Source organism: Alosa alosa, chromosome 4, assembly GCF_017589495.1.
Source record: "Alosa alosa isolate M-15738 ecotype Scorff River chromosome 4, AALO_Geno_1.1, whole genome shotgun sequence".
Taxonomy (NCBI): Eukaryota; Metazoa; Chordata; class Actinopteri; order Clupeiformes; family Clupeidae; genus Alosa; species Alosa alosa.
This window is the reverse complement of record NC_063192.1, coordinates 2,307,172-2,329,219: the sequence shown is the minus strand read 5'-3', so window position 1 is coordinate 2,329,219 and position 22,048 is coordinate 2,307,172. Positions and strand designations below refer to the sequence as shown.

General features: G+C 39.4%; 2 protein-coding genes across 3 annotated transcripts in view; one reads left to right on the top strand and one right to left on the bottom strand.

Moving 5' to 3' along the window:
* Window positions 1-624: 624 nt before the first annotated feature.
* Window positions 625-13,246, top strand: olfml3a (olfactomedin-like 3a). The gene is made up of 3 exons (XM_048242127.1): window positions 625-952; window positions 2,327-2,612; window positions 12,252-13,246. The coding sequence occupies exons 1-3, from the start codon at window positions 830-832 to the stop codon at window positions 13,013-13,015; spliced, it is 1,173 nt and encodes a 390-aa protein (XP_048098084.1). The 5' UTR covers window positions 625-829; the 3' UTR covers window positions 13,016-13,246.
* A 1,013-nt stretch (window positions 13,247-14,259) lies between these two features.
* Window positions 14,260-22,048, bottom strand: part of rprd1b (regulation of nuclear pre-mRNA domain containing 1B) — a 32,441-nt gene continuing 24,652 nt past the window's right edge. For both annotated transcript variants that reach the window (XM_048241546.1, XM_048241545.1), the window contains 3 exons: window positions 18,784-18,910; window positions 18,533-18,708; window positions 14,260-15,288 (listed from right to left, as the gene is read on the bottom strand). In XM_048241546.1, coding sequence (XP_048097503.1) covers window positions 15,139-15,288; window positions 18,533-18,708; window positions 18,784-18,910 — 453 coding nt within the window. In that variant the 3' untranslated portion in view covers window positions 14,260-15,138. The remainder of the gene's footprint in view (window positions 15,289-18,532; window positions 18,709-18,783; window positions 18,911-22,048) is intronic.

Below are 22,048 nucleotides of genomic sequence, written 5' to 3'. Positions count from 1 at the left end.
TAACAGGGTGTCGAAACAATGAGAAATCCCCAATTCGAACTGGACTCTGGCTAAACCTATATCACCGAACTGCACACGCATGGGTTTCCATCCAAAAACATTTAATTCCATAGCATAAAGCAGACCTCTTCTGCACCCAATGTAGTCAAACTGCAGCAAGTGCTAGAATGCCTGCTGAAACATTTTAGGATTGATGTAAGCCCTATTGTAAAAGAATTCTTCAGAATATACATCAAATTACATGGATTAATTGGACATTATCCAAACCATGGCTCTGCCCAGTGCCTTGATCACACCTTTACTGCTCGCTTTACCACTTGGGCAACAATGCGCTCCCTTTATCACCAGGAGATAACACTAATCTACTGATGTCACTAAAGGGGATGACACTTAATGTATCTCGGTTTTAAGTGTGGATTTACAAGCATTTTCTCACATTGATGAAATGTGAGCTGAAATAACTTTAAAATATATAAAAGTAATGTTTGGTGAAATCAAAACATGTGGTTGTAACCCTGGCCTGTTATTTGGCATCATTCCTGCTGGAGTGCAAGGGGGGAAATACTCAGTGACTCCTCCCTCTATTTTAGTGAAAACATTCCAGCCAAGGGAGAGAAACCGAATCTCTAGAAGTAGTCCCTCATCTTTCGTCACACACACATACACTCTGCACTACATACACACACTGACTCATTGTCTCCACTGCCAGCAGGAAGTCTGCTGCACCAGCTGCAAGTCTGAACGGAAAAAGAGGCATCTTTATGACTGTTCTTGAATCTGACCAACACAGTCAAACTTCAACACACAGCTTCATCTGGACAAAACTATCATGAGAGTCTTCTGCCCGTTCTTCATACTGCTTCTGTTTAATGCAAGACTTGCCCCATCATGGGCACAATACCACTACCAGAGTTTGATGAACTACTTAGAAAACAGAATGTTGGCCATGGAGGTAAGAACTAGGCTCTTAGCCAAGTACAAATTCTTGAACTTTTTAACAGATTGACAGACAAACAATCTCATTTTTGTTATTAGGACTGCTTTTTTCACTGTCAAACACTTCAGGGAGTTAAGCTAATATGGTCCATGCATGAAAGTCTTTTTTTTTTGTAACTGAAGTGTTGCATACTTTAGGCTACTGAGTAATACAAAAACTCAGGTTGTGGGTTCTAAGGCACTCTATGGCAAATGGTTCAGAGAGTCATTTAATGTTTTTCTACCATTATGATTACACAGTTAAGTTATAACACTTATATTCAAACTGGCCAATCAAAATAGCATGTCTACTCATACACACTGAATCTCCTGAGAACATTACACGGGAAGTAAGCTGTAATATTCCCTTTATTTTTTTTTAAAGAATTGTAAAGTAATTGCAGAGCATTGCTTGTAAAAGTCAAGCTCTAGATTATGTATCTCTCCAGTCTTACATTGCACCTTTTTATATAGTAGTTAATGTTGCGCTGTGAATGCTTTTTTGTCAGGTGTTCAGTCCCAGACCTCATAACAATATTGTGCATAGCCTGCATGGTTAGTGGGATTAACAGGCATGTTTATCTGGGTCAATGACATGACATGCAGATATTTGTGTCAGTGGCGTAATGCGTTTTAGGTAGTGTACGATAGCGATTTTTAGATAATGTGCTAGACCCCTCCTTAGGTCGTTAATTGCCACACCCCTTGGCGCATTGCTCAATAAAAGAGACGGTCATGGCGAGTGTACACGATAGGAATAAGTTTGCGCTGTGATGATTATACGCTTTGCGTTGCGCTTTCGACTATCATGATAGGGCCCGTAGACACTCTCAGGTATACTTACAAAAAAACACGTTGAAAACAAAGAAATAAGTGTGGTTCTTTTGGTTGCGCCACCTGACATTTTTTGGGTGCAAACAACCTATGGAAGATAACTTTTGTTTGAAAGCAAAATTACATTAATTGGTTTTGAGCAAGACATTTACAATGAAATGGCGTAAAGTCTAAGATAAGGGGCAAGCTAGCACGTCAAAAAACAAATGCTATTTTACACCGCTGACAATGCTCAAAATATAGTTACACTTCTTTGGTAGCCTAGTGTGGTGAGGGGGTCCCTATATACAAACAGAAGTAGGTCCTATTGTAAACTTTGGAAGTGCACAGAGAGGTTATAACAAGACCTGTTCCTGAAGGAAGCAAATTGTCTGATGTAGTAGTCAAATGCTGTGCGGATCTGCCTGAATCTTAGAATAGCCTACATACAATACTTTTACATACTAGGCTACATTACACTACTTACAAACACAGAAAGTATATGATACTAACCACACAGAATATCTTCTGATTACAGGAGCGAATTTCACTGTGGCATGAGCAATCCAATCGCTATAATTCAGAGCTGAAGGAATTCAGACAACAGGCAACTGATCTGATGGAACGGCTAGGCAAGGATCATCTGAAACTGCAGCTAGATCTAGATGGGGCAGGGGTTCGTGTGGAGCGAGTGGAGCGAGAGATGGACTACATCGAGACCCAGAACCCTCCAAAGCCTTGCACCAAGGCAGAGGACAAAATGACAGAACAAGAAGGAATTTTCAAACCTAATAGGAAGGAAGAGGAACTCATTCCAGTGACAGGTGAGGGAACCATAGCCTGGTTAAAACCAGACTCAACACTTTGTGAAATTCACGATTGGGATACATTTGCAGCATGGTAACGGGCGTACATTTTGTGTTAACTTTGAAATCATTGGCCCAGCCTAATCAATCACATTAATAATAAATTCCTAACGTTAGTTCCCACTTCGCCTAAACTTTACAAACTGACAATAGCATCAGTTGCCATAAACATGCCCACCTCCGATGGGCTGGGCATGTTTATCGAATTAATGACTTTTAATGGCAATTTGGCAAATGCCCCCCGCAAACATGGTCGCCCCCGCCTACGCTTTTAAGACATCCACTTTGAGTTGGAGATTCAGGTAGAAGTTGCTACCCAGCAAACAATTTTTGGTTTGGGGAACGTTCCACGGATGTCCGCTGAAGGATGCGGTAATGTTCGCTGCTTCCGTTCCCTCACGGTCATTGAGGAATGTTTTCTTGACAGCACCTGAGCACCGGAAAGTTCCTTCATGGTTAAATCTTTGGTTCCGGGAATTCAACCTTAATTAATCCTTCAAGGAACGTTCCCTAAAGGTGATTTTATGGTTTGAAAAAAAAAGCATTAAGACCTCAAGGGAGCCTTCTGGGACGTTCCTTAATGGAAAAAATGTATCCTTACTATAACCATCGGGGAACATTCCCAAAAGGTTCCCTGATAGTTGTACAAAACTATACCTTTATGGAACGTTTTGAGGACGTCAATTAAAGGATAGAAAAATATCCTTAATATAACCATCAGGAAACGTTCCCAAATGCAGTTGCACAAAAACAGCTGTAAGGGGACGTTCTGGGAACATTCTCTAAAGGCTACACAACACAATACCCAATATTCTCTAAAGGCTACATTCTCTAAAGGCTACACAACACAATACCCAATACATTCAGCCACCATCTAGCCAGTTGTTCAAGGTCGTCTTGCCAGAGTTGTTCAAAACCATTCTTTTTAGAAAACTCTGTGTACACAAACAATGTTCTAAATGTTCAAGTTGTGGCCCTTGTGATACTTTGAGCAAAGTTTCATGTTGTGTCAAGCCTTCTAAGTGTTTTAAAAATAGCGATAGAAGGGGATTTTGATGCGATCATAGTAGTGCCCCTAGCACTTCCATTCAAAAGATCATTTGACCCGAAAACAACAATACGGTCAATCTTAAAGCAACACCAAATAACTTTCCCAACAAGCCGAGGGCCGGACTGGTTCAATGTTTATTAAAACATATTAAAATGACTGCACGTAACCTATTGAACCAAGACGTGTACTGTATTTTATTTAATGATTAAATGAATAATGACTGTGACTGAAGTGCGGGCAAAGTTTGCACAAATGTACGATTTTTCCCATCCTCACCGACCTTGTCATAAAACTTGTATAAATGATCATATGATGCCTCCTTGCTGCTTTGTCGTCTACATGAGCCTTTCTCAAACTTCTTTGACCTGAGGCCCAGTCAAGGCATACTTTGGGGTCATAGGGCCCACCTACATGAACCCCCCCCCCTCCTCCCACCCCCATTAAATTATCATAATGATATCACAATTATTATTATTTTTATACTATATTGCTATACATGCACTTCAAAACAGTCAATGTTTAAAGTGCTAAGATTGTTCACAAAAGTTTGTGAAAACATGCACATCAGAGTACTGCTTCACTAATGTAAAATATAATTAGGCCTACAATAGTTTCATTGTTTTTGCATTGTTGCATGATGCTTGGATGAGAAATACTTCTCAAAACAACTGCAGTTATATGGGTGCCGTTGTTTTGGGATGTTTCCCTCATGCAAGCATCATACACTGATAGAATATTTATATGTTATTTAATTACATTTCATTTGAATGCCTGAATGTAAGGATTCAGGAGATACAATACCAGCTAGTGTGAATGGTAAATGGCAGGTCAGATCATGCGTAAATCACTGATCTGGAGATCTTTAACTATCTTTAACTAAGACTAATTAATAGCTTTTTGCTGACTTTAATACTTAATGCCAAACAGTGTTTTATATAGTCTGTGCTCTGTTTTTTATGGAAGTTGCATAAATCCACGTCGTTCTATTAAATGTCGTTTTTTTATAATTAGCCTATAGGTTGAAGCTTACAGTAGCTTTGCTACCAACGTGCACACGCATGCATTGAATAAACGCTCATACCACGACTTAATTCTATGCCTCTATGTTTGATGACACCAAATTAACAAGTAGCCTATTTCCTACTAATTGCAGAAATGTTTGTTTTCTTTTTCTGTCCGCGGCTCCTTGACCAATTCCACAGCAAATTATCACACGATGGCCCGGGAATAATTTCACTCTGCAGACCATTGTCCACATTGCGGACCGCGGCACATAGTTTGACAAATGGTGACCTGCATGCTGCCATATTAAGGCCTTTTTACGGTGTGTTTTAGCCGGGTTTTCGCGTGGAAGGCTCTGTAGAAATCTGGCACCCTATTCAACGAAGTTAAACTGAAAGAGCGTGCCGTTCAGACACCAGAATGAACGAGTTCACAGTGACGTTCATCAGGCAGTAGTAGCCTCCTAATACAGTTCAGATCAGGTTCGCTCAAAATACATACAGTATGAACGAGTGACTTTCGTTCAATGAACGCGTTCAGGCACAACACTGGGGAGGGGGGTAGCTGAAAGTTGACATCTGCCCTGACTAAATACTGATGAATAATGAAGCCGAGGCCCACTTGCGGCGCCGCAGTGAGTTCGTGGGCTACCGTTGCATTGCGGGGAATGGAGTATTGATGCGCAAAACAGCACCCGGCGGCTGTGGCCTGCGGGCCGGTTCTAATACTAATCAAATATCATCCTGGGGGCCGTTGATAATTCATTCTTAAATGATCTTGACTTTGACATGTCTGTTCTATATTAACATCAGAGAACAAGATAAAATACTCCGTTCATCCATTCTGTCATTTTTAAACATATTCGGCGCCTCGTGTTTTGTGCGCCGGCTGCTCCTCATGTTTTTCAAGTGGGAGTCCAAGTGAAGAAGCGTCTTCATTCACATTTTACAAGCAGCAATCCACCCCTTGTCTGGATAATTGGTAAGTAAAGGTCACAACTTAATTTAACAAGTTATTTTCAACCATGTGTAGCCTACTTATCCTAATGTATGCACAGGAGACCATGGATACCCTCTTCTACCTTGGCCCATTCTACAACCCAACCACCGAGAGCCAAGAGCGGTATAACCAGACGCATAGTCACTAGGAGCATCATAAAGCACGTTTTGCCCTTTTTAAAAGGTTGCTTCAGGTGCCTGGGTGAATCTGGTGGCTGCATACTTTTAAGCCCGGCTTAAATTGTGGCAATGCTGCATGCACCACAACATGGCATCGGAGAGAATGTTCAACATTCCAGTTGTGCCAAAGAACCAGCAAGAGCCTGGGAGTGGCTGAGGAACAACTACCGATGGTGAGGGCAGCATAAGTGCTGATGATTGTTGATCAACACTATTAGGTATGTTCACTGTTAATATAAATTTCTCTACACCAATCAACATCTACAGTTAAACCCAAAATGATTCATACCCCTGGCAAATATCAACTTAATGTTAAATGTTTCTCTTGACCAATATGTTTGCTCTGGCTGCAAATGACACTGCCACACATGAAAGGTTTTAAGACAATGTGGCAATATTCTGTAACAGGGTTGTCCGCGTGTTGTGTGAGCTGTTCTGGCTCTGGTTCCACAGACTGCTCAGTAGGTGCACTCCCCTACCAAATCAATCCAATCTCCTGAGACAGGTCTATAGGTTCCAGATCTGTAAAACAATTCCCTTTATCTGCATTTCATTCTCCACAGACGGAACATTCCAATCAACAATGGCCCACTCTCTTCTGGTCTGGTCTGGAGACGAGGACACTGCCTGGATTGGTCCTGCCACTGCTTAAAATAATAATAATAAAAAAAAAATACAATAAATATCTGAAAACAATTGACACTTGTTTCCAGTTTATCGCAAAAAATAATTTAGGCTACTGTTGAACCAAAAAGTAATTGCCAGGTGATAACCTACCTTCATCCATATCCACTCCACACGCCTCTCCAAGCATGACGACTGTGGAAAGAGCTGTACTGTGCTGACATTGCACACCTGTACTGTGGCACTTTTCCGGGTTCTGGAGAGCCTCGACTTCATTCAGGTTCACAAATCCATTTTTGTCAGGTTGGAGGTGCTGTGCCTGCCTCTCCCTGAAAGCCACATGAGCACATCCTGAGCCCACTTTATTTATTAAACAATGATCAGTGAATAGGTTATTCATTGTTTTTAATTATACACGGCTCAGCATTTCGGTTCACCTTTCCCTTGTGTTCTTGTTTAATACATTTCCAAATGAAATTAAACGTATTCATTCATAGGCACAGTGCATGTGTGATTTGAATATTTTATTGTTGGTTGTATGTCATCAGAGAAATGCGCTATATTTAAATTTTCCATGGTTTTCAATGACATTAATAAGGTTAAGAGAATGTCCATGTTCTACGTTTTCCCAGCAGCAAACATCAATGGGGTTGTGACTCATTCTGTTTCTGCTTTAAATAAACCAAGCCCCTTCAATAAGACTGCCTTAATTCAAAAGTTATACACTGTGGGTGTAACTGGAGAATACATGTAATGCCACCCACACCATTACACCACCACCAGCAGCCTGAAGTGTTGATACAAGGCAGGATGGATACATGCTTTCATGTTGTTGGTGCAAAATTCGACCCATACTATCCAAATGCCAGCAGAAATCAAGACTCATCAGACCATGTTACATTTTTCCAGTCTTCTATTTTGGGTGAGCTTGTACAAATTGTAGCCTCAGTTTCTTGTTCTCATACCCCTGTGTCTATTGCTCCCACCCACATTAATATTTAACTTTAATATGATTATGACAAATCCCAATCAATCTGTTGAATTGAATTGAATCACTTCAATTACTTTACTTCACTTCAACCATTGTTACTGCTGCTGAGCTTGGCTTATTTACCAGCAGGCAAGCTGATAAATGTGGAGAAATGTTTGAATCAGCACACATCGTCAAGTGATGGAAAATCCAAAGTTGAGAAAAGCTCAAGTTACACACCTGTCACAACGTCAGACAATACAAATGGCATTTAAGCATACAAATGGTAGTAAGCATATGCGATTGTTACTATTATGATGGGGACGGGTCCTCGGAAAATGTTCTCCTCCAGGGGTCCTTGGCACCAACAGTTTCAGAATCCCTGCTCCTTACTACAGCAGACATTAGACTTTGTATTTACAGTGCACTCAAATCCATTTCTGATTTCTATGTTTATGAGTGGCATTCACATTTTGGTTTTAGGCTATATGAATGTCTCTTGGCCAAAATAAAAAAGGTGCTTCTCAGTTAGTTATAAAAATGAACATGTTTGCAATATTACCATATTACCAAATTGTCCCTTTGCCCAGCTTTGGCAATTTGTCAGTCCATCATCCAAAGGCAAAGAAGACTAATTCAAAATAATGCAAGAATGTCTCCAAATTTCGTTTTAACCCATCTGTGGCAACTGTATTTTGATCCACACATTTGGAATGAACAATATTTAATATACACATGTTTAATGTCAAAAGCTAGTAATGTCTAAAGAGTTCTGCATTATTTTCTTGCACCTTGTCCTATCTGCATACGATGTCAGCAAGCCATAGCAACAAAATCACATTTTATTTTTGTATAATTTGGTTTTATTGTTTTGAATTGGAATGTCCTGACTGGGTGTAACACGCAACGCCGCGTTTCTATTTTCTTTCTTTCGCTCGAGACAGCATGTTTAATGGATTCAGTGGGCTCATCCCAAAGGTCTATTTGCATACGGCCTCTCTCCTCGGTCCTCTAGCTTGTGCCCCGGAAATCGGTCAAAGCCATCAAGACGTCATCGAGGATGTCTCATTTATCTAATTGCAACCAGAGGAGGCAAGACCATAGTAGAGTAATACAGTAAAAGTAACGGACGAATAGACTCTGTTGTTTTCAATGGGATTGCACTGACACAAATTCGATTGGTTTCTCAGTTGCCCTCCCATCGTACTGTGCAGACTCGAACTCAACTTTGTGACGTTAGCCATCAAATTTAATCTTAATCGTCTGATAGATGGTTCACACAGAAATTCTTCTCACACTTCCTTCACCTTCAAAGTCATCAAAGTTAAACATTTATTTAGTTATTATTATTATCATCATCATCACAAGCGATGTCAAGTCGTATTCATGTTGAAACTACCAGACATGATCATCTTCAAACACAGTCAATGGTAAAACAAAAAAAGTTATCATCTTCTTTCCACTTCTCCGACCTAGCCTACTGTCAATCCATTGAAAACCTCTGAAATGATTAGTGCTGTTTTTTTTATTAGGTTTACTTGCCTCTATGTAATGCTTTAGCTTAACATACAATGGTCTTGTAGGCAACTTAGCTTTTCCATTGGTTTTGCTCATGAGTTTCTGTGCTGGCTGGAATTCAGGCTGGACTGAGCTTCTTATCATTCTAATACGGTTATCTCCCTACGGTGCGACAGAAAGACGCAGGCACAATTACGTCACAGTTAGCTTCCCTACAACCGGACATGCTAAATATTTTTCTTATGGGAACCCAATATTACGTACGAGATAGTTGAGCCTGTTTTGCCTTGTATTGTTTATGTAGATAATACAGATGCTACAATGTCGGCACAGAAGATATCTTTTATGAAGTTATGGGATTTCAAATAAATCCTAAATGAACGGGCGTTCTATGGGGTTAGCGAAGGATTGATAGTTTCAGCCTCCATGGGTGTTTCAACTTCTGGGAATTCGCCTGCCCCCTTGGGCGAGACCGAGGAGAGAGGAGGGAGGTGGAAGGCCCGATACACGAGGAAACACAAGAGTATCCTACGCGAAAGTGTTTTCAGTCGGAACTAGAAATGTAATGCCAGAGGAATTACAATAGTGGATGGAAAGCTGCTGGCTTAATGTTGGTAGGGAGATTCCTGAAAAAAAAAAAACCATTTAATCACTTAATCTTTGAGTTCATACAAACCTTCGTACCAAAAAGCCTTGTGTGTCAAGGCGTTCTTGAGATATAACACTCAAGGTGTTTTTCAACATCAATCAACATCAAGTCACTTCATCTTTGAGTCCATACAAACACTCATACCAAATTTCAGGCATGTATGTCAAGGCATTCTTGAGATATTGCACTCAGAGTGTTCATTGACTTGACCTCCACCATCAACTCACTTCATCTTTGAGTCCATACAAACACTTGTACCAAATTTGAAGCACATGCGTCAAACCGTTCTGGAGATATAATACGCAAAGCATGAGATATGGCTGTGACTTTTATTTTGACACACGGGAAACACTTAAACAGGATGTGTAGTTTTAGGGAGCACCAGATTGTATGCATTAGAAGCTGAGACAGTTGATTTCACAGGTGACACCTGTATCAGTGTTCTAATTAGCCCGGGAACTACTCTGGGAGCTTAAAGGTCCAGTATGTAGGAAATAATGGAAAATAAACTGTAACCATTCCAAAAATGATCACCATATGTTGTCAGAGAGTGAGGAAACACGATGAATTGAAGTAATGGCTTATTTGACAACATTACTCTAACCCGTGAAACCCCGTAAAACCCATGAAAAAAATCAGTTACGGGGCGGAATCTCTTGGAATTTTCGTTTATGTTTTGAACGATTAATTCTAGAATAGCGTATTAATAATGGCTAGCGCGTCCTCCTATTTGGGTTGCCAAATTAGCAAAGGCCAACTGTCAACAGATGTCAGTTGTAGTCATGAACGCCTAAGAGGCAGGCAAATTTACAAAATTAAAACAAGAAACAAATTAAGTGGACATCGGAGGAGCTTCCTGAGATGGTATCAAGCGAAGAATATCAAGTCTGGCGAGATCTGGCCATATTTCTCCACAACAGGTAGCCTATGCTAAACTTCATCTGCATCGCTAACTTCAGCTACATATGTTACGTTGGTTAGAGAGGTATTTTTTTGTTTTCACTGTTTTCGTAATGTGTAGCTGGGTCATGGTTGGGAGAAACGTTAAAGCAGCTGCAGGTCAACTAACGTTAGCTAAGTCTTCATTACATCTGGCTCGCGTCTGGTAGTCTTGAGAACGTTCACCAGTGTTTTGATTTTGGCCAACAGAACGTTCGGTAACAATCCTACAAATCGCACCTTTAACAAGCGCAGCTGTCTTTAGGCCATTATGACATCACAGCCTTTGAAGTCTAAGGGGGAAAAATTAGCTTTTCAACATTTTTAATCCCCCATTTCTCAAAAAGTATAAACTTTTTAAAAAATCTGAAAAAATAACTCTCTTGCCCCACTCCAGACCTTCACAACGGTTATTTCAACATGTCTGTACGTTAAGCGGTTAGAGTCGCATTCATTCTTGAAAAGGTAAAAAGAAAAAAAGGTTATAATAATAAGAAGCCAGGAGATTTCAAGATAGTGGATTCCATCCACTACAATTATGTGATCATTGGTCCAAGCTGCTAAGGTAAAAAGTTCCCTCCCACGTCTGTCAACTTTCGGTTTCATACAAGTTTGTCGGGATTTATTTGCGACAATAAACTAGTAGATAGACCAAGAAAAGACCTTTATATGCTGGAATTATCATGAACTACCATGCAAACTTTTTTTTTTTTTTTAAAGTTCATGCATTTTTTGTTCACGCATTGTAATAAGTATTCATTAATTTCTCATTATCAGACTATCAACTATCAAACATTACCTCATTATCAGGGTCAATAAGTGGGAAGAGTTTATGTTCATATGACATTTTTAGGCTTTGGTGTAAATTCATATTCTCTGCAATCTGCGTGTCTGTTTATTCTAATCTAAGAGGTGATGCACCGTATCATCAGTAATTGACATCTGATGCGTGAGTGAGCAGGACGTCTCATTTCTCAGATCTGTCTCTCCTTAATTAGAAGGATGGGTTAGGAAAAGAGGGAGGATAGACAAAAAGACAAATTATATAAACCCAGTGTGGACAGAGAGCACTCAATGCTACGCGACACACGCATGCAGTTAGGATAAGCTATAACAGAAAAAAAGCCTTTGTTTGGGACCAAAAAGACATAAATTGATGCATTTTTGAGTGAGACTGGAATATGCATTTAAAACTTAATGCCTTTGGGGGCACCTTCGCCATGTCGAAATAAATCACTTTTTTTAAGCCATTAACTAGGCTAAAAATCATTAAATGTCTAAGCTACAACGGAGGAAGTCTCTGCAGACAAACTGCAGCATTTCCACATTTGTAATTGTAAAGAAAGGGTATAAAAAATACTGTTTGTTTAACAAGTCCATTACCTTGCTCTTCTTCTTCTTGCTGCCCTCTTTTATGGAGAAAGTCTGTCGATTACAGAATACAGCACAAGCAACTGTCAATGGATGCAAAAGGAATAAGGTTTGGTAATCAACGAACACAGACTTTCTCCTCACCTGCAGCCTGACAAAGGCAATGCTGCAAATCCGTTGATAATGCAAATTCTGGTCCTACAAATTGCACCGATTGATGGTTTCATTTTGGTCCCAAATGCAAATTTACACAAAAACTGCATGCTCTAATATAACTTTATCTTTCTTCTCTAAGGTTGTGCGGACATTGTGTCTAGCATCAGAGCCATGAAGATTCTAAAGCGTATTGGCAATCCAAAGGGCGTGTGGACAAGAGATACTGTCACAGCAAAGGTTTACATTTTCAGTGGCACTGAAGGTGATACAGTGAATGAGTTCAGCTTGGTGAGTGCACTCTCATCTTCCCCTTCCAGCTCTCGGTCTATAAGTCTACCCACCTTCTGGAATGGAACAGGAAACACTGTGCACAATAACCATATATACTACGTGAGTGAGGGCTCCGAGGTGCAAATAATGAAATTTGACCTACGCAATGGCTCCTTGGTGGATAGGGCTGTGTTCCCAGTAGATGACAGGAGCCCTGTTTACACACTGAACCCAGAGACAGTGGTGGATCTGGTGGCGGATGAGGAAGGCTTATGGGCTCTGTATGGGTCAAAGGACAATATCAACCTAGCCAAGATGGATGCAGACACACTAGACACTGAACAGATGTGGGATACGGGCTGCCCAAGGGAAAACGCTGAGTCAGCATTTGTGGTTTGTGGCACAGTGTATGTTGTCTACAACACCAGACCACCAAGTCGCTCTCGAATCCAGTGTGTGTTTGATGTGAATGACATGGTGACAAGTGGAGAGGCTCCATTGTTGTACTTCCCACGCAGATATGGTGCACACTCCAGCCTCAAGTACAACACTAAGGAGAAGCAGTTGTATGCTTGGGATGATGGATATCAGATTCTTTACAAGTTAACCTTGAAGCCGAAGCTTTGGGTTTAACCTGTGGGATCAAGTTCTCAGCCGTATGTAAATTCGTAATCAAGACCATGTGTCGGGTACTTATTCCTCTTTCTATAAGATAGTATTTTAATGTGAGCGTGTTTACTAATGAAAGCCGCATTTTCACAGTGGAATTTTTTGTAGTTGTATGTTGTGTTGGGCTGTAAGTCCATATAATAGTTATTTTAATGATTGGTCATTATGTGAATCATTAAAACAATACAAACTCAATACAATGTAAGTTTTCTATTTCTTTATATGTATTACAATCCTCTATTTTTAAAGCCAGTATTTTCAGCTCTGCTACAGCACTACTTAATAGTAAATGTTCCAGTGATGGCAGCACAAAGCCACTTTTATGATTACAGCAGTTCACCATTAGAGCTACATACATAATACAGCATGTAGAACTTATTGGATGGAGACTTCCCACAGTGGCCAAAGCCCACCAAACCTAATACAATATGATGCTACATGAGGATACAACAGCAATGCACGATTGGCTGGAGACAGGCGCAAGACATGCTGTACCCGTAATCAGTAAAGGCCTCATTCACAATACAAAATTCATTGTCCGCAGCCAAATAAAGAACCTAACTTCATAAATATATCATAAGGCACAGGACAAAACCATGCACAACTGGCTGGTGACAGCCTCAATTGGCACAGCAAGTTATACCCAGAATCCTTTCCTTAAGATCATCTTTCAATGCAAATCAAACCAGCTATTAAGCTAACTGAAATAAAACCCTACCAAGTTGCGCTGCTTGCTGTTAAAGGAAATGACAGATGTCATTTCCATTGGTTTAAAGAAAGTTACACCCAAAACACACAGGACTGATTAAGAAACATAAGAACCGCCTTATTGCGCCAGGTGTCCAACGTTTGATAACAAAACCACCCCCAATGTGGACCGGACAAACCCCTAAGCTATTCTTGAGTGACCATGCGTTTTAGATCGCCGAGATAGCCCAAAATAAAAAGGAAAGAGGCCTCATATTTATATATATATATATATATATATTTTTTAAAATAATTGTATTACTTTTACTATATTTTAACTCTTCCTGATTTACTGATGATGTAAAGCGCATTGAACTGCCTTGGTTTGAAATGCAAATATAATTAAAATGGCTTTGCCTTGCCTAATGAGGAACATTTAGATATAATAGTAGATATAATAATTAATTATATATATCTAATATAATAATTAATTAGATATATTTTAAAAAGACACCATAATATAAACTTTTACCAAAATACCCTCTTTATTAAACTTTATATGGTTACTGATTTAGCAACAGACATAATCCCATACATATTGCAGCATAGAAATTAAGACATATATGCATCAAAGGTTCGATGCTTTGATGGATAAATTAGGCTAATAGTGTACTTTCACTGCCACAATGTAAAAGTTCAGAATGCACCATCTGACTCAATGATTTTCAGGAAGACTTCTCAAGCTTGGGCATGGGCAACGTTACAAACATTTTATTGCCATTAAAAAAAAATTAAATAGAAATCAGAAGCTGAATAATACTTCCAAATGCTGTAACAACCATGAAATGCTGAAAAGGTGTACGAGTTGAAAAATGACATGAGAGATGGCTTTTATAGTCCAGTATTTTCACATTCAACAATGAAAAAGTTGCATTATGTCATTAGCAGTACCAGGATAGGCAAAAGTGTTGCCATGTGTATCCTGAAGCACAGCTACTACCAAAATATCAGTCACTGGTTTGATGTTGATCTACAGTATCAGTTCATGTCTATGAAGTAATCCGTAATTTGAATGACCGAACAAGTGATATTAGCAACAGTAATAACACTATTCATTTGTCTGTGTTGATTGTTTCCTACAGTACTACAAATTTGCAGTATGGTTTTACCTCAATATATCACTGTGTATTCCACTTTTGCATACCAAACTAGACACGACTGCTTTGCTGTTTTCAATGTAGCTACAGACTTCGTCCTTTCAACTTCCAAAGATCTCTGCTGAGAGGATGGCATTCAGGTGCTGCAACACGTTTAGTGACATTTTGTATGTCTTCCAATGGATATTAGAGGGTAAGTGAAACCTGTCAACTCCTTTATTAAGCCATCCAAGAACCCAGGGATCAGTCTGTAGAGAACAGGTCTCCTGCTGAGGGCAGAGGAGCCAGGCCTCCAGTGACATTTGGCAGTAGAGAAAGATCAGGCAGGCTCTGGATGTGCGACTTCAGCTCCTTCCGAACTTGAGTTACTCGTGCCAGTTTCTGCTTGTACTCCTGAAAAAAAACACCATATCAAAAGCATTACCATACCAAGATGAAATACATTAAAGTACAAATTGAAAGTGGGTCTCGTTTGGACCCTGTCTGAAGGGATAGACTCCTGGAGATCTGCACACCGGAGAGCTCCCATTAAAGTTTTTTTTACAGTGACGTTTCAAGCCGTTACGGCCCCACATCATGACATACCCTTAACCATATCTCACGATTGGCATGGGGTACTTTCCATAAGATCATATCTCAATGCAAATCAAACAAGCTATATGACTAGGCTATCCGATGACAATTACGGATCATCATTCATTTAGTGTTGAGATGTTGTTCATTGAGTGAGAGAAGATCCAAATTGCGGGGATAGCCAGAACAGATGAAACATGTTTTAATCAAACGTAATTTACAAAGAGATCGTATCACACTGAAAACTCATATTTTGTCACTAGCAACCTAGCCTATATCTGTCCTCTGTCAAATACAGTTGCATTATCAGCCCTGACCAAAACCGTTCAGGAATTATTTATGCAAAAGTGGAACGTGCGTAATGTTTCATTCTCCCTCCTTTTCAGCACGAATGAAACAGCATGAAAAAGAAGGAACCATATTGTTTCTCCCGTATTTTATTTGGCAAATTTGACAACAGTCAGCTTACATTTCAAATCATCCTACTTCTTTCTCTTTATCACCATGGCGGTACACATTTAGAATAAAGAATAACGTACGCAAACCCTTTTGTTTTGTTGCCAGCATAAAAACAAGCTTACCATCTGCCTGTCCGCAAATTTGAAACTAAAAGGATGAATTGAACGGTGACGAAGTCGGACATATAGGCATAGTTCATATTGATAAAAGTTATACAATTTGGAACTCTAGCTTTTCCCCACCGCAGTCTTTTAATGGCACCTAATCATAACGTTAGCGTGCGCACTGCGCAGTCTGCACCATACTGGCTTAAGCCCAATTCACACTAAAGATTAGCGACGAGATGAGCTGCAACATTCTATAAACAAGCAACTTGATGCAACATTCTAAAACCTTGCAACTGTGACTAGACATGGTGAATGCTTTGCGACGGCTTGCAACAACGTGCAACATCTAATTCACACTGCTGCAACTCCTTTCTGCAACGGTTTCGTCTCATTGCGAATCTTTGGTGTGAATTGGGCTTTAAACAAACAATCTGACGGGTTTTAGAAGATTAAATACAACCCGAAACTAAAAAACAGATCAGGCCTCTATTTGAGACCTACCTTTAACCCAAACCCAAATTCAATCAATAGCCTAATGAAATAAACAATGGAAATAAGGGAACATATCAATAATAAAGAATAATGTCCATTCAATCAATAATATAATAACAATAACATGGTAAGACTACATTAAGGAGAATATCAATAATAAACATATATATTTACACATACATATAACATATATACAGTGTTTCCCCTACAATGTATTCATAAGCGGCGCAGCGCCGCTCCTGGAATTCAAGCGCCACTGCAAAAAAAGTTGCCTAATTAAAAAAAAAAAAGACACGCAAGTGAACTTCAGGAAGCCGTTCGTTCAGGTTTCATGTCAACAAATAATAGTAGGCTAACGTTGAAGGCGCAGTCAGGGATTCCACAGGAGATCACGCTTTGTTTGTGTTTATGTTTAAGTTTATTAGCAGACTTAATTTTGTGCAAAAAACGTAGCCTACATTATGTTAACCAAGGAACCAAATTAAACACGCCAGCGAGATAGCTCGCCCCTACCTTCAGTAGCCTATTCCCAGATAAATTCCATGCATTGTTTTGTTTTTGTTTGTGATACAGGCAATGCTTTCAAGCCCTGTGTTGTTAACATAGCTACAGTAGGCTGTGAAACTAAGGTCTAGCTATTGACAGCATACCAACCTATTGGTGGGTTTAATTGAATTTGACACTTCAGACACTTATCTGCTATAATCCAAGACCATTTATTTTACCAAATGACATGGGAAACATAATTCATTTCATCCACATATTCTATAATCCAAGACCATTTATTAGTTAGCTTAAAACCGTGAGAATCAAGCCAGTGTCACGGGCCGTCACGGCATTAAAGTGACAGGCACTCAATTCGACTTGCACAGCACCAATACAGTGTAATGGCATGAAAGAGAAGTCTATATAGTTTATACAGTGCTGTGCAAAAGTTAAGACACCCATGCTGAAATTGACTAAAGGGTGGAATAAAAAACATATTTTGCCTTTTGTCTTAATGCCTTAATTAAAAAAAAAAATAGGACATCAATTATTTTGTAACGTATCATGTATCGTAAATAAATAAATGTTATTATATATAAATGTCTTAACTTATGCACTGCACTGTATATTCTAAATAGTAATAGTTTGTACAGTGGCCTACAGTGTACAGTGGCTAATACTAACTAGATGTACCGCAGAGCGGTACAAAATATGACCGCCGCCGAGTCCAGCACATTTTTTCCACAAAAAGAAATCACGCTGAAAGGCCTATATGATTCTAACTGTCTCACTAAATTGCATTATCCACACTCAATTCTCACTGGTATCTGCTAGACAACAAGTACCAAAACATGATTAGTTCATAGATTTCACATGTAAAATTCATTTTATACAACCCCACCTCCATCTTGCCTGTTCATAATTCTGAGAAATTCTTGATTGTTTGTGTTATGTTTATGTTATGTGTGTGTGAGTGTTTGTGAGTGTTTGTGTGTGTGTGTGCGTGTGTGTGCGTGCTTGTGTGTGAGTATGTGTCATACGTATGATTACTGTGAATGTATGTATGTGTGTGTGTGTGTATCTGTTTGTGCACATGTGTGCACATGAAATGGGTTAACATGACCCCTGGAGGCAAACATATGGAAAAAAATGTTCATCCTAGGCCCTACAGATATTCACAGAGAACTGTGTCTGCCCTACCCTCCTTTCGGGGGGTCCAGTCCAGCCGGGGGGCTACAGATCAAAACGAAAAATGACGGTTCCATGCTATCCATGTGGGGGTACATGCCCACCAAGTTTTGTGCACCCCGGTCTTTCAGTGTCCCGGGAATCATTGACGGAAATTTGGGCATGCGAAAAAAAAAAAAAAAAATCTGACTAAACCTATATGACCGCCGCTTTGCGGTCATATCGCGGCTTTCCTACGATCAACAGCACCGCTGCTGGAAAAAGTTCTAGGGGAAACACTGATACAACATATTTAGTATGGTATGATTCACAAAGTTGTGTCAGATACTTGCCTCTAGTTTCTTCTCACGTTCAGTGAGGGCTTCCTTCTGGCTGTGAATGTACTCAGTGAGCATTCGAGCCAGCTGCCGTCTGTCCTCCAATTCTGCTGCTAACCGTCCATTGTACTCTGCCAGTAGTAGACATGCCTCATCTACCGTCTTGGATAACCTGTCTGCTGCCTCTTTATCTGAAAGAGTAATTGTGTAAGCAAGAATTCAACAACCATCTACATCATGACAAGATTATAGGCCCATTAACTCACCAGTGATCTTTTCCAGTAGTGACACATCTTGGACCTCCTGTGGTAGCGAGGCAATCTTTTGTCTCACAGCAGCATCTCCAGAAGCAGCATTCTCCAAATCCTGGAGGGCTTTTACTAACTCCTCTGTCTGAGGAGGAAGAAAAAGGCGGAGTAGGATGAGGTTTCATCTTGCATGGAGCTTTTTTGACAACATTTCAAGGAAATAGAACATTTTTTTAGTTTAATTGGGCCTTGCTTCACTGAAGACATTTTACATTGGTTGCATGCCAATGGGTGTATACCCTGGGCTAATTTTGGTATAAGGTACTGGTCCAGGCTGTAAGCAATTAGAGTAGAGCATTGACAACTCTTCAATAGTCATTGTAAACAAACAGAAACTTTGGCAACAGTTCATAGCAACATTTGTGCTTAATACAATAGCCAACAGTTTCTTTACTCACATAGAGGTATACACATACATGTACATCTCTACCATAATGTTTGATAAAATGTTTTGCATGGCTAGGGGCAAAACCCAGTACTGGGCTAATTTCATCCATATGTGTAGTGAAAATAAGATTCAGGTGGAAAAATACTGGCATTCTCCTTTACTGGCAACAATAATGGCTTTTTATAGTGAATTCTGGCGTCAGATGTAATTCTCCTCCAAAAATAAAATAAATTGTTTGTTGCTACTCTGTTATTTGATGCTCTTTAAAAGCCTTGGCTTGGCATGCCTGGCATGCCTGGCACCCCACATTAATTTTATTCACAAACTGAATTTCCATGACTTACTGTATAATGAATGGTACAATATAGTAACCAAATATTTCAGAGCAGCTGCACAGCTTTCAAGAATCTTTTACTTTTTTAGAGCGGAAGATGAATAAATGGGCATTGAATAAACAAAGTTGGATTAACCACAACTACTCAAGCAAGCAGAAAAGCTAATAACCAGAAAAACACAGATTCTGTGTGGAAATATATTTATATTCATTAATTTTTCCAAACCATTTCCAGAATTTTTGAACTTATTGAATATATCTAAAATACTAGGAGATGAGATTCAAACTGACACAAGATAGGCTAGCTTTGTACATATCAGGTCTATCCTGTGCTTTGTTAACGTATGTTTTAACATCACATATGCACATTCATAAGGTAGGCTACAGTCTGCGCGAAATAGACCAGCATCCCGCACGTTATTGATGTTTCGTTGAAAAGAAGCTTAGTTTGGTGAAATTTGGAGTGGAGTGGAGCTGTTAACTAACGTTTCTAATGTGAAGTTAGCCAGCACCAGCAAGGATCGCTATTTTAGTAAGGAAAGTAACAGATGTCAGGACAGATGGACAGGCATCTGCTGCATGCTCTTCAGACAAAGCTAGGCCTACAACTTCGGAGGAAACAGTGAAAAATGAGAAAGAAAACACAGTGAAGATTATGTTAAATAAGGATTTAAAGTAACGATTGACAAAACTGGAGAGGATGTAGCCTACCACTGTTTCGTATGTTCAACGTTGCTTTCAACGAGGCCATGAATTAAACCAAAACTTACTCGCGTCATGAGACACACATTACAGTTTCTTGAGTAGCCTATATGCAACAGATTTTGTGTGATGTCAAAGGACAGCCGCTCATGAGAAAGAGTGCTGTGAGGTGTCTTTTACCCTTTTCAACTATACCTCTGTCTGTACCATAGTACCACAAATAGACAGACTGTGTGGTGGGTGGTTCTAGAGATGTAGGTTACTGGCTGAAAGAAAACTCAACATTCAAGCCTCTGTAACTCTTTGCCAGTACATCCCACAGTCACTCTGACTGAGAATTCTACAGGGTCTCAGCTTTCAAAAGAGATCAAGCATTTGATGATGGGCCAAAGTGTGTGGAAACAGTGTCCTTCTAATTAGGTGATGTGCAATGTCGGGCAAAAAAAGACTTAAAATGGGTGTGAGGTTTAACTGTTTAACTAATTTATGAATTGTGCACTGTCACTGTAAGGGCTTTATTAATAACTAGAGAATGTAATTCCAGGGAATTACGAGTGCATGAAAATGCAAAAATGGCTGTTGAAAAAAATATTGCTGAATATTGTTTAAAATATAATCCAAGTAAAAAGATGGAGGTCAGATAGAGATTGGTTTGGTAGGGAGTCATAGTTGATGACAACTGACAGTTGGAATGGCTGAACAGTTAAATAGTTGAGTAGTTTAAATAGTTAAATTATTTAATAGCGAATTGTATTGAGGACTTTTATTTTGAAACAGTTGTGGGCAGAGGAAACAGTTGGTGGAAGTTGTAGTTGATGACAACTGGCAGTTAAAATGGCTCAACAGTTAAATAGTCGGATAGTGAAAATGGTTAGGTTATTTGACAGGGAATTATTGTAGTGAGGACTTTTATTTTGAAACAGTTGAGGACAGAGGAAACAGTTGGCGGGAGTTATAGTTTATGACAACTCACAGTTGGAATAGTTGAACAGTTAAAAAGTTGGATAGTTTAAATGGTTAAATTATTTAATAAGGAATTATTGTACTGAGGACTTATTTTGAAACAGTTGTGGGCAGAGGAAACAGTTGTCAGGAGTCATAGATGATTACAACTGAGAGTTGAAATGGCTGAACAGTTAAACAGTTGGATAGTTAAAATGGTTAAATTATTTAATATAGAATTATTGTAGTGAGGACTTATTTTGCGGGAGACATAGTTGATGACAAATGACAGTTTGAATAGCTAAACAGTTAAATAGTTGAGTACTTTAAACGGTTAAAATATTTAATAGGGAATAATTGTAGTGAGTACTTTTATTTTGAAACAGTTGTGGGCAGAGGAAACAGATGGCGGGAGTCATAGTTGATGACAACTGACAGTTGGAATGGTTGAACAGTTAAATAGTTGGTTAAATTATTTAATAGGGAATTTTTGTAGTGGGGACTTATTTTGAACCAGTTGTGGACAGAGGAAACAGTTGAACAGGATCTATAGTCTTAACTCATTGAGTGCCAAAAACGTAATATTACGTTTTAAGCTTTTTTTTTTAATTACGAAACTAGACACTCTAACACACCTTATATGTGATTTTGGGAACTCTGTGATGAATGGAAATGAAACATATGACGATCGAAAACCCATGAAAACGCACAATCTGGACATTTTATCATAACTCGGATGCCGCTTTGGGTCGAATCAGTGACGCATGCACGTCAGGTCAAAACCAGGCCATTTTCGTAGGTCTATCACTAGGTGGCAGTCTCGCCAAGTCTCGCTGATCACTTCCCGGAAAGTTTAC